Source organism: Hemiscyllium ocellatum, chromosome 13 (assembly GCF_020745735.1).
Source record: "Hemiscyllium ocellatum isolate sHemOce1 chromosome 13, sHemOce1.pat.X.cur, whole genome shotgun sequence".
Lineage (NCBI taxonomy): Eukaryota > Metazoa > Chordata > Chondrichthyes > Orectolobiformes > Hemiscylliidae > Hemiscyllium > Hemiscyllium ocellatum.
In genome coordinates, this window is record NC_083413.1 from 59,221,872 (window position 1) to 59,234,870 (window position 12,999).

The 12,999-nt window shown below is 43.4% G+C and overlaps 1 protein-coding gene across 1 annotated transcript in view; it reads left to right on the forward strand.

Annotated features, from left to right (window-relative positions):
- The first annotated feature begins 4,436 nt into the window (after positions 1-4,436).
- Positions 4,437-12,999, forward strand: part of LOC132821344 (protein FAM124B) — a 47,563-nt gene continuing 39,000 nt past the window's right edge. Inside the window, exon 1 of the mRNA XM_060833927.1 lies at positions 4,437-4,598. Coding sequence (XP_060689910.1) covers positions 4,495-4,598 — 104 coding nt within the window. The 5' untranslated portion in view covers positions 4,437-4,494. The remainder of the gene's footprint in view (positions 4,599-12,999) is intronic.

Sequence of the window (12,999 nt, forward strand, 5' to 3'; positions counted from 1 at the left end):
CACATTTCAATATTGTCAGCATGAGGTCTAGAATTGATAGCCTTATGAGAGTAGTTAGGATTTGGAATGCACTGCCTGGGATAGTGGTGGAGACAGATTTCTTAAGAGATTTCAAAAGACAGCTGGATGTATATCTGAACATGATGGATTTCAAGGCTCTGAAGATTGGGCTGGAGAATGGGGCTAACTAGCTAGCTCTTTTGGGGGGGGGGGGCAGACCGTGGGTCAAATGGACTTTTTTTTTGTACTGTAAAATTCTATCTAAATTTCAATAACTCTAGTTTCAGTCTACATAAAGTTACATTTATGTGGCCCATCATAGCTGTAAATGAGTTCTAATGCATGGAGCAGCCACCAATAAACATAAAGCAATAATTTTGTTCAATGTGCTAGTGAGACGTTCAAACCAAGAACGACTGGTGTGTAAAATTATTCATATGGTGACATGGACTAAATCAAAAAATAGGTTATCTAAACTGTGGTTCATCACTTATCAACAAATATTTGCCTTTCAGTTCAATTTAACATGACTGACACTGGGCAAAAGGCAGTGTGACTCATGCAGTTGTATTAGAAAGTACATTTGTGTAATATTGATTGCGAAGCTTACAGCAATGCTACAATCTAGAATTCTACTCCAATCACAATTAAGTATTTACTGAATAAAGACATCTGGGATGTAGCAACTCAAGAGAAATCTGTCCATTTATGGGAGCCAGCTGTGTGTAAATGGGCTGCTATGTTTCCCTAGATTACAAGTGTCTACAAATCAAAAGTGTATAGTTGCAGTGAAGTGCTTTGTGATGCAGGTGTTGGTGAAGAGGTGGGTGTAGGGATTCAAACAATAAACATATTGTTTTGACTAGCATAGCTTGAATTGCTTTGCTGTGAAGTAATCTACTTCTGGATGCAAATATTTTTATTTATTCTCTAAACTAGGGAAATTTGACAAGGCTCACAATTATTGCACCACCCCTTGTTGCCCTGAACGGGCAGGGGACACATTGAACTGCTGCAGTTCAATTTTTATTCTTCAAAGTGGCTTGATAAAAGTAAGTGGCTTGTGTTTGCCTTCCATTCTTCTTTACTTAATCTTAACAACGCACTATTCTGACCTTCAAATATTTACTTAGCTTCCCTTTAAGTGTATCCATGCTCGTCAACTCAACCACTCAATGTGGTAACAAGGTGAGAACTATAACCGCAAAGCAACATCTCCATGACTATCCCTTCTTAATCTTAAAGACCTCGATCCGGTTACCTGTAAGTCACACTCTTTCTAGCAAAGAGCTTGAGCTAATTCAATCTTTCCTGACTTAACCTTTCATTTATGGTGGCATTTCATCAAACCTTTTTTTTCATTTCCTCAGTTACTCTACATTATTTATTTCTATGTGAGTATTGAACAACTTTGGCTTAGAGTATGTTCTAGAGGCTGAACTACAGACACTGTAATGCATCAGGGAGGAGAAAAGACACCTGGATTCTTTGTAGCAAGAAGCAGTCACATCTCTCAGGACAGGGTCTTCTGATTTGGTCTGTTGTCAGAGATGGGAAGATGTGACTGATTGAGGCAGATAAGGGAATCCAGAACCAGGGGTGTCAGCCTCTGCAGTTGTCCAAAGGTGAAATTTTCAGATTTTTTGAAGAGAGCAAGGCTGTGGGATGTATAAATAAACTGACTATGGCATAGGAAGCTATTCAGTAGGGGAAAGCAAGAATCCAGAGAACTATGCTGCCTGTCCAGTACCAGGGTTCAGGATATCTGCTTGGGGCCAGAGAGAAAATTGCAGCAGAAGCAGGCAATTCAAGTTGGTGTGACCTACCTAGATATGTATGACAAACAGAGCTAGAAAGACATTCTGTACAGCAAGTATGAGGAGCTAGGGGATTAAATTAAAAGGCAGACATGAAACTTTTGTGATCTCTGGATTATTACTTGAACTCAATGCCAATTTGCATAGAGTGGGTGCATTTAGAGACGAATATGTGGCCCAAAGAATGGTTTGGAACATGTGGTTCCATTTTTTGGGGCATTGGCATCGCTGCTGGACAAAGTGGGGGCTGTACCATTGATATGTCTATACATGAACCATGTTGGACCAGTGTTCTTGCAATTTGAATAAGTAGGGGAAAAGTAAGTGTTTTAAACTAAATAGTGAGGGCAAGTGAATAAATGTGAAAGAATGTGATTTATCAAACAGTAGAGCAAGAGGAAAACAGTAATATGGTGAATGATTGGAGTATGGTAGGAGGAGACAGACAGAAAAGTATCTTTGCTCTGCAACACTCTTCAGGACCTTACCATTAAGCATGTAAGTCCTACTCTTATTTGCATTTCCAAAATGCGGCACCTCACATTTATCTAAATTAAACTCCATCTGCCACTCAATGGACCATCTGATCAAGATCCTATTGCACTCTAAGATAGCATTCTTTGCTGTCCACTACATCTCCAATTTTGGTGTTCTCGGCAAACTTACTAACTATACTTCCTATGTTCCTATCCAAATAATTTATATAAATGATGACCCAGCACCAATCCTTGTGGCCTCCAGTCTGAAAAGCCATCCTCCACCATGCACCCTGCCATGTAAATTGTGTCATTCAGGATTCCTTCCAACAACTTGCCCACCACCGATGTCAGGCTCACCAGTCTATAGTTCCCTGGCTTGACCTTACCACCTATCTTAAACAGTGGCACCACGTCAGCCAACCTCCAATTTGCTGGAACCTCACTTGTGACTATCGATGATACAAAAATCTCAGCAGGGAGCCCAGCAATCACATCCCGAGCTTCCCACAGAATTCTATGGTACACTTGATCAGGTCCTGGGGATTTATCCACTTTTATGTGTTTCAAGACACACAACACCACCTCCTCTGCAATATGGGCATTTTTCAAGATGTCCCCATCTATTTCCCTACATTGTATATCTGCCATGTTCTTCACTGTAAACACTGATGCAGAATACTCATTTAGTATTCCCCCCATCTCGTGAGGCTCCACGCGTAAGCTGCCTTGCAGAGCTTTGAACATGATAAAGGTCAAGGATCTGGACATAAAGCTACACATGTAACAAGCCATTGAATTAATGGTGGACAGTGGGTCCTGAATATTGAGGGTTATCTGACATTCAAGGACAATATGTACAAGACATGCTGGAGGTGTTGGACTGTTAATCATGCCCCCTTACAGTAACTCTAACATGGAACAAAATGTACAAGCAATACAGGATACTTCTAATAAAGGGATAACTGTAATCATGGGTGATTCCACATATAAACTGGAAATATTGCAAGAAGTAGCCTTGAAGAAGATCCATAGAGTGCTTTCAAGTAGTTTGTATTGTATAAAACATTTGAGCTTTTGGCCATGTGATTAGAAAAAAAAATTACTAATCAGGAGGAATCGATATGGTTTGTCAAGTGGAAAGAATTCTGTTTGTTTCAGATTTCCAGCATCTGCAGTATTTTGCTTTCATCAGTTTTATTTGTGCTGTCTTGGGGACTGAAGAAACTTTACTTCTACGGTTATTCTGTTGGCCTTGTTACTACAAGGTATAATGTAGCGTGATACAGTATATTGAAAAGGAAGCTAGATCAATGTAACAAGAAAGGAGTGGAAGTATTGTGGTGATGGGATTAAGGATGGTAGGAAATGTGTACAAATGTTGGCAAAAAAAAGGATCAAAACCACTTTTGGGAAGTTTCTGTTGCTTGGCTGACTTTGTGAATGTGTTAAAATTGTTATGTATAACTAGAAAAAAATCTAGCCTCCTCAGTGGCAGACCTGCTTTGATTTCTACAAACCAGCTAGCCACCTCTGCACTTCAAGGCACCTGCAAGATGTGTGCCAAGTGGCAGATTAGTGCACCTTTGCTGTCTCGGGTATTTTAAGTACATACAGTTCCAGGCACCAATGTTTACCTAGGAGAATGTGAGAACTGCAGATGCTTGGAGATCAGAGGCGGAAGTGTGGTGCTGGAAAAGCACAGCCGGTCAGGCAGCATCCGAGGAGCACATTTCTGATGAAGGGCTTTTGCCTGAAACGTCGATTCTCCTGCTCCTCGGATGCTGCCTCACTGGCTGTGCTTTTCCAGCACCACACTCTCGACCAGTGTTTACTTGTCGAATAATCCAATTGCAGCGGTCCTGACACCCTGCAGCGACCAATCGGTCTTGTTTGCATCATAGTTGCATCGAACATGTTCTTTCTACCCACCCCGCCACGTTGCTCCCTCGCCTTTCCCCTCTTTATATTTGCCGTCAGAATGAGAGTGTGTTGTTCCTGTTTCCCTCGAGTGGCTGGTTAAAGCAGCAGAGAGAGGGAAAAGCCTCGGCTGTCATTGGAGCGCCCCGTGTCTGCTCTGTCAGGATTGTTGACGTCAAGGGGCGGGTTGTGTTTCTATGGTCAACCTGCGGGAAAACAATGAGGAGCGGATCCGCCTGAAGCTGGCGCTCCCTGAGCAGCAGAGTGCAGGCTGGTGCCGAATGCAACGCAGGGACATGATGCGAGGCGCCGGTAGTAGTAGTAGCAGTGGCGGCGGCGGCGGGGCGCCGGAGGAGTGGGCAGACTCGGGAGCTGAGACTGCAGGGTGAGTGAGTGCCATTGTCGGCCCCTCTTCCTGGGCCTATTGCGATTCAGAGGGAGAGGGGAAAGAGGGCGGCTTGTTTCCACTGTTTCCAGGCGGGGCATCATGCTAGAGGGGGGTGGGAGGGGAGAAGCAACAACAAAAGACTTCTGCTGCACTGTGGGCACAAGATCCCTGCACGGGTTGGTGGTCACTTTTTAATCGACTCTGGTTTCCTCTACATGTTCCACTTGAAATTAAATGAAATATAGCAGGCAGCACGCCCCTTTACAACACCGCTTATTCACTTCACTCTGTCAAACAGGTTAGCTCTATTTCTAACTTACGGTACATTTCAGTCGATTTATCACTGTTCATACTAAAGGAACAATCCACTTCATGGGCGAGGCTGAGGTTTCTTCCTTCAATGCCATTTACAGTAGGCAGGCTGCTGGTCGAAAGATGACTAACACAATACCGTTAAACATTGTGAATAACCGGCTACTTTAGTGGGCAGTCTTTGGCGTGTTTGCCCTGGACGTTATGTAAGTTTTCTTTTCATTCCTTTGTGGATGCATTAGATCACCGTAGTTTGACGCCACTTGTTAACAAGACGAGAGATACTACATTCCGAGCCAAACTGAAATGCATACGTTTCACTCGCTGAGCTCTCTGTTTAGCAGTGCTGAAGCAGATCAGGTTTCTAATTTAGTTATATTGTCAGCAAGGAGTCTGACATAATCACGGAATTTCCCCTCGGGTGGTGTTGACTGCGGGGCAATACTGAGGAAACGATACTGTCCACGGTATTGAATCAGTGTTCGGTTATTGGTTCGCCGTGGACACCAGCCAGCTCTTCTGTTCGCACAGTTCTGGCGATTAATGTATAGCGGTGCAGTTTAAATAGAAACCTGAATCAAAATTCCGAACAGGGATAAAATAGTTGTCCTGGTAACCGCAGACCTTTCAATCTCACTGCACCGAATTGGCGCTTTCCACAGATTCCTTTGTGGTATTTTCTTATCCAACATCAAGTCCGAAAAACCTAACACAAAAACAGAAAATGCTGGAAAAACATAGCAGCCCTGGAGAGAAAGCAGAGCTAACGTTTCGGGTCCAATTTTAAGAGATTGAGTTTCTCTAGCAATTTCTATTTTGTTTCAGGTTTTCGGACTTCGCAGTTCTTTTGTTTTATATTATCGAAAAACCGAATGATTTTTGCCACCGAAGAAACTTCCAATTAACCATCAAACAACTTTCTTTTGTGAATGTATTGCACAGCCAGATTCTGATGGGCATAATCTTACCTGGATACGCGCTGCATTGAGTTAGTAGTTCTGATGCAGTTCCCTTTTTACAACCGGTCACTATGGACTTGTACTTAATACATTCAATATTGCACAGAGCAAGATCTGTGCTGGAGCCATAATCTATTAACTGATCTCTTCCTAAGGTTATTTGAAAAACTGAGTTTGTTGTTGATTTAAGAGACTTCAGTGTTTGTCTTACAAGACGAAATGTTTTTCAAACATGTTCAAAATATCTCTGTTACTGGGAGACTGGAGATTGCGCAAAAATAAATAATTCCCTGTGACAAAACATAATACATATTTCATTGATGCTTAAAACAAATATTCCCTGTAAATATTCACTTAATATCGATTAATGTTTCAATAGAAGGAGGACTTGTGGCCGAGTTGAGATAGTTCTTGTTTCAGAGTCACAGGATCTAGGTTCATGACCCAATTCTGGACTTTATGGCAAATAGTGGTAGCATTCATCACCTGGCCCAACTGGTTAGAGTGACTTACAAATTGAAATTCAATGTATGCTAATGATACGTGATAGGAGAGGAAGTGATTTCCTGGTCGGACATAACCAGGACAGAAATGTTAGTTCCACCTCCACTGTCCATAGCTCCAGGCTAGAAGATACATGTAAAAATGAATGTTTGTACAGCTACTTGAATTCCTTGGAGATTAAACAACATGTGTGAATCAGATTGGGGCTCACACATTGAAAGTATGCAAGTTAGTTCGCTAAGCTTGAAGGTTTATTTTCAGATGTTTCATCACCATACTAGGTAACATCATCAGTGAGAGTCTCTGGTGAAGTGCTGGTGGTATGTCCTGCCTCTCTATTTATAGGTCTTGGTTTCTTAAGGTGGGTGATGTCATTTCCGGTTCTTTTTTTCAAGGCAAGGTAGATGGGATGTAAGTCGATGTGTTTATCGATGGAGTTCTGATTAGAATGCCATGCCTCTCAGAATTCTCGTGTGTGTCTTTGTTTCGCCTGTCCGAGGATATGTGTGTTGGCCCAGTCAAAGTGGTATCCTGCTTTGTCTGTATGTATAGAAACTAGTGATAGTGGGTCGTAGTAGACCTAAGGTTTGTGTTGGATTGATGAGAGCGCAGCTTGTTCAAGTCTCTGCATTACTGCTTCCGCTATGAGTTCTGATATTGGTGATCCCATGGGTGTTCTGTTGACTTCTTTGTAAGTTTTGTTACTGAATGTGAAGTGGGTGATGGGGCACAGGTCCATTAGCTTTGCTGCTGAGGTTGGTGCTGTCTGGTGTTTGTGGTCCTGGTTTTCCTTGTATTGATGCCAGTGTTTTTTTGGCCAGGTCAATGTTAATTGATGTGAAAAGGGCTGTAACATCAAAGGAGACCATTATTTTATCCTCTTCTATCTTGGTGTCATTGGTGTTCAGGATTTCTGGGTTGGAGTGACGTGACACAACACAACCAAAAACTACAGCCATGTCACCTTACATCCAGACCATTCAGACCCCTTGCCATCATGGTAGCCGACAAACCTATCAAGACACTTAAACAGCAACTAATGAACCAGAAGCATCCATTAGATACCACCAGCAAAAGGAATGTCATTTACAAGAAGCCATGCAAGAACTGTAAAAAATGCTACATTGGGCAAACTAGCAGGAAACTTGCAACCAGGATACATGAACACCAAATGGCCACCAAGAGACATGACCCACTAACTCTAGTTTCTATACATACAGATAAAGAAGAACACCACTTTGACTGGGAAAACACACATCCTAGGACAGGTGAAACAAAGCCAACACAAGAGGGGGGTGCAGTGGTAGTCTGACGCACTGACCTTTACTCGGCTGAAGCTAAACGCCAACTCGAGGACACCTCTTCCAACTGCCTCCTCGACCATGACCCCACCCCCCCATCACCAAACCATCATCTCCCAGACCATACAGAACCACATCAACTCAGGAGATCTCCCACCCACAGCTTCCAACCTCATAGTCCGGGAACCCCGTACTGCCCGGTTCTACCTCCTTCCCAAGATCGACAAGCCTGACCACCCTGGCCAACCCATTGTCTCAGCATGCTCCTGCTCCACTGAACTCATCTCTACCTACCTCGACACTGTCCTATCCCCCCAAGTCCAGGAACTCCCCACATACGTTCGAGACACCACCCACGCCCTCACCTCCTCCAAGACTTTCGTTTCCCCAGCCCCCAACGCCTCATCTTCACCATGGATATCCAATCCCTCTACACCTCCATCCGCCATGACCAGGGCCTCCAAGCCCTCCGTTTTTTTCCTCTCCAGACGTCCCCAACAGTACCCTTCCACCGACACACTCATTCTTTTGGCCGAACTGGTCCTCGCCCTTAACAATTTCTCCTTTGAATCCTCCCACTTCTTCCAGACCAAAGGGGTAGCCATGGGCACACTTATGGGCCCCAGCTGTGCCTGTCTCTTTGTTGGCTATGTGGAACAGTTGATCTTCCGTAATTACACCGGCACCTCTTCCTCCGCTATATTTTTGTCTGCATTGGCGCCACCTCGTGCTCCCGTGAGGAGGTTGAGCAATTTATCAACTTCACCAACACTTTCCACCCTGACCTTAAATTTACCTGGACCATTTCTGACACCTCCCTCCCCTTCCTGGACCTCTCCATCTCCATTAATGACGACCAGCTTGACACTGACATTTTTTTACAAACCCACCGACTCCCACAGCTACCTGGATTACACTTCTTCCCACCCTATCTCTTGCAAAAATGCCATCCCGTATTCCCAATTCCTCCGCCTCCGCCGTATCTGCTCTCAGGAGGACCAGTTCCACCACAGAACACACCAGATGGCCTCCTTCTTTCGAGACCGCAATTTCCCTTCCCATGTGGTTAAAGGTACCCTGAACGCATCTCGTCCACATCCCGCATCTCCGCCCTCAAACCACACCCCTCCAACCGTAACAAGGACAGAACGCCCCTGGTGCTCACCTTCCACCCTACCAACCTTCACATAAACCAAATCATCCGCCGACATTTCCGCCACCTCCAAAAAGACCCCACCACCAGCGATATATTTCCCTCCCCACCCCTTTCCGTCTTCCGCAAAGACCGTTCCCTCCGTGACTACCTGGTCAGGTCCACACACCCCTACAACCCACCCTCCCATCCTGGCACTTTCCCCTGCCACCGCAGGAACTGTAAAACCTGTGCTCACACCTCCTCCGTCACCTCTATCCAAGGCCCTAAAGGAGCCTTCCACATCCATCAAAGTTTTACCTGCACATCCACTAATATCATTTATTGTATCCGTTGCTCCTGATGCGGCCTCCGCTACATTGGGGAGACTGGGCGCCTCCTAGCAGAGCGCTTTAGGGAACATCTCCGGGACACCCACACCAATCAACCACACCACCCTGTGGCCCAACATTTCAACTCCCCCTCCCACTCTGCTGAGGACATGGAGGTCCTGGGCCTCCTTCACCGCCGCTCCCTCACCACTAGACGTCTGGGGGAAGAATGCCTCATCTTCCGCCTCGGAACACTTCAACCCCAGGGCATCAATGTGGACTTCAACAGCTTCCTCATTCCCCCTTCCCCCACCTCATCCTAGTTTCAAACTTCCAGTTCAGCACTGTCCCCATGACTTGTCCGGACTTGTCCGACCTGCCTAGCTCCTTTTCCACCTATCCACTCCAACTTCTCCTCCCTGACCTATTAGCTTCATCTCCTCCCCCATTCACCCATTGTAGTCTATTCTACTGTCTCCCCACCCCCACCCCCCCACCCCCCCAGCTTATCTCTCCATGCTTCCAGCTCACTGCCTTTATTCCTGATGAAGGGCTTTTGCCCGAAACGTCGATTTCGCTGCTCGTTGGATGCTGCCTGAACTGCTGTGCTCTTCCAGCACCACTGATCCAGAATCTGGTTTCCAGCATCTGCAGTCATTGTTTTTACCTTCTTAGAGACATGGCATTCTAATCACAACTCCATCAAAAAACACATCATTTAGACCCTATCTACCTTCCCTTGAAAACAAGAACGGGAAATTCCATCACCCATCTTAAGAAATCAAGATCCATAAATTGAGAGGCGGGACATGCCACCAGCACTTCACCAGAGACTCACTGATGATGTTACCTAGTATGGTGACGAAACATCTGAAAACAAACCTTCAAGCTCAGCAAGCTGGGTTACCTACTTATCATCAACCTAAGCTACTAATCTTCTCAAAAATCGCTAACACAGGATTGTATTTAGCTGGGGTAGATTCAGGACCCATCCCCTTCCACCACCTAAATTGATGTCACTGTGGGCCTGAACTGCCTCAGGCAGAGAACTCCAGGTGAAGTGTTTCTTAAACATGGTACTAGAGCTGGCTTTCAGCCTGTGTTACCTCTGATAATGCTGGCTCCCCAATGAAGCTTTCAACTCCAATGATGTGTACTTAATCATTTAAATGTATTTTAATTTAATTTCATCTTAAATTTCCTGATCAGCTGAGCTTCAGTTGGCAATTCCTGTGAAGCATTTTTATCAAATCATAATCCTTTGAAAGAAAAATACTTTATAGTCTCCCTTGTATAATTCTTTAGAAACATATTATATGGCGGATCATGAAGGTATTACTATTTAGTATTACTACAATCTTTTGACTTTTTTTAAGAAGTTAAGGAATTAATTTGATTCAGAAATAAAGTTAATAATTAAAATTGGTATTTTGTTTACTGTGTTTCATGACTTTAATTCAATCCCTTCAGAAGGATATGGAGAAATAACTGTAATGTTCAGCTTAGACCTTGTGTAAGATGTTTAAATATTGCTAGATTTCTTGTTCCTTTTCAGTGGTCGGGGGGGGGGGGTGCGCGGGGAGGAGACAGTTTTAAATGTCCTTTTGTTCAAAAAGAGCATTGAATAGCAGATCTATAGAAACAGTGATGGTTTGACACAGGGTTAGAGAAGACAGACTTAAAATGCTACTGTAAAATTGTTGATTAAAAAATTGAGGGAATCCTTGTTCTGGATTAACTTGGTAAGTGAGAAAACCATGTTTTTTTTTTCAAGCAACATCTAAGCCAGAAAAAAATAATGAATTTGTTCCCCTGTTTTCCATCTAACACTACCTTCCTGAAAATACATCACTAAATACAGAAAGTAACAAAGTTATGGGACGGTAAAATGAAACTAAAAGTCTAGATGTTTACCAAAACATGTAAAGATGTTTCAATCATTGCAAAGAGTTTTGCAGTGTCTTTTACTGGTGTAGTTTTAGCTCATTGCCCTGTCAAGCCATCTCCTGTCTTCCTGTATAAAGTCCCACTGTGCCTTTCCATTTGCATTGCGATGCAAACAAATATTTTAAAATACTATTGACTCTTGCTCCATGAGCACTTACTCATGCTTGTCACAACATCTTATTATGGTTCAGTTGGCTGGACAGCAAGTTTATGGTGCAGAGTGATGCCAAAAGTGAGTGGTAAATTTCCTCATTGAATGAGGATAAAATGAAGGACAGAGTCAGCAAAGTCACCTTTGCTTAACAAGTGCTATCATACTATCATCCTGATGAAGGGCTCTGGCCCGAAACGTCGAATTTCCTGTTCCTTGGATGCTGCCTAACCTGCTGTGCTTTAACCAGCAACACATTTTCAGCTAAAATGAAGGACTCTCTTGTTGACCTCTCCCTCGTCTGAGGTGTGGTGACCCTTGGGTTAAATAACACTAGTCATCTCTCTCTATTGAGAGAGCAGCCCTTTGGTCTGTTAAGACTATGCCGATTTATCTTTCTCTTATTGTGCTATCAGGAATGTACCAGCAGATAAGTTCAAACAGTTAGTGCTATAACCTGGGCAAATGAAAGTGAAGACAAAAATCCAATATGTCTTGATCAATAAACTCCAGAACACTGATTATGTTAGTTATCCACATAAGAACTTGGGTGCAAAGACTAATGGATTGTCTCCCCCTTACTGTAAACATCATATCCAATAAAAAGAAACAATGATAAAAGTTCAGGGTGTCATATCTCTATTCTCAATGTCACTAAACATGCTGCTGGAAGAGGCTAGCGAATTCTGCTACCTTGGGTCCATTATTGTTTACAGACTATCTGACGTGATGCAAAACCCGACTTGCGAAATATGCATGGAAAATCATGAGATGACTCTTCAGGCAAAGGTCTTTAAGCCCTGTGTTCTCAACACCTTGGCGTGTGACTATGAAGCACAGATAACTTCTACCTAACAAGAAAGGAAATTCAACCATTCTTATCTTCACTGTCTGTGGAATGCGTTCCTCCATTTCATGGGAAGTCATGACCACAAGTGTGACAGTCCTCTGAAAGGCAAATTTCTTGCGTATGATAGCACTTGTTAAGCAAAGGTGACTTTGCTGACTTTGTCACACTGACAGAATGGAAGATAGACACATCCCCAAGAATCTTCAATGTGACAAGCCAGTCAAAGCCAAAACACCAATAGAGCAACCAAATCTTTTCTCAAAGATGCTTGCAAGCATGAATTGAAGGTTGTTAACATTAATTTTCACACATGGGATGCTTTAACCAACAACAGAGAGAAATGGCAACATTGTGATGATCAGCAGTTACAAAGCTTGCTACCAACAAAATCCACAGTGACAGCCAGCTAACCGCCTGTTACAGTTATGGCAGTACATGCCTTTCTCATGAATTGGATTCTCCAGTCATCAGTAAAAGTATGCCATAAGAAACTATCCCATTGCCACTGGAATTGCTGAATGTCCATCATCTTCAGTGGAAGACAGGATGGCAAAAAATGACCAGCTGTTATAAATTCTTGAGTGGAAATGATTGTGAATTATCATTTTTGGAGATCAGCCAAAGGTCAATGATAACAATGTTGTCTCTTGATTCAAGTTTAAGATGAAGCCCCACTCTAGAAATTTGACCAGTGAGGGAGTGCTGTATCTCTAATGGTGCTGTCTTTTTAGATGAGAAATTCAGTAGCTTGCTCTGCTTACTCAGCTGGATGTAAAAGGTTCAGTTATACTATTAGACGAAGATCAAGTCCATTTTCCCTATGTCTTGGTGATTATTACACCCTGTCATGTCAGTATGCAAGTCAACTGGCTATTTATCACCTAACTCTGCTTTTACAACAACAATAACT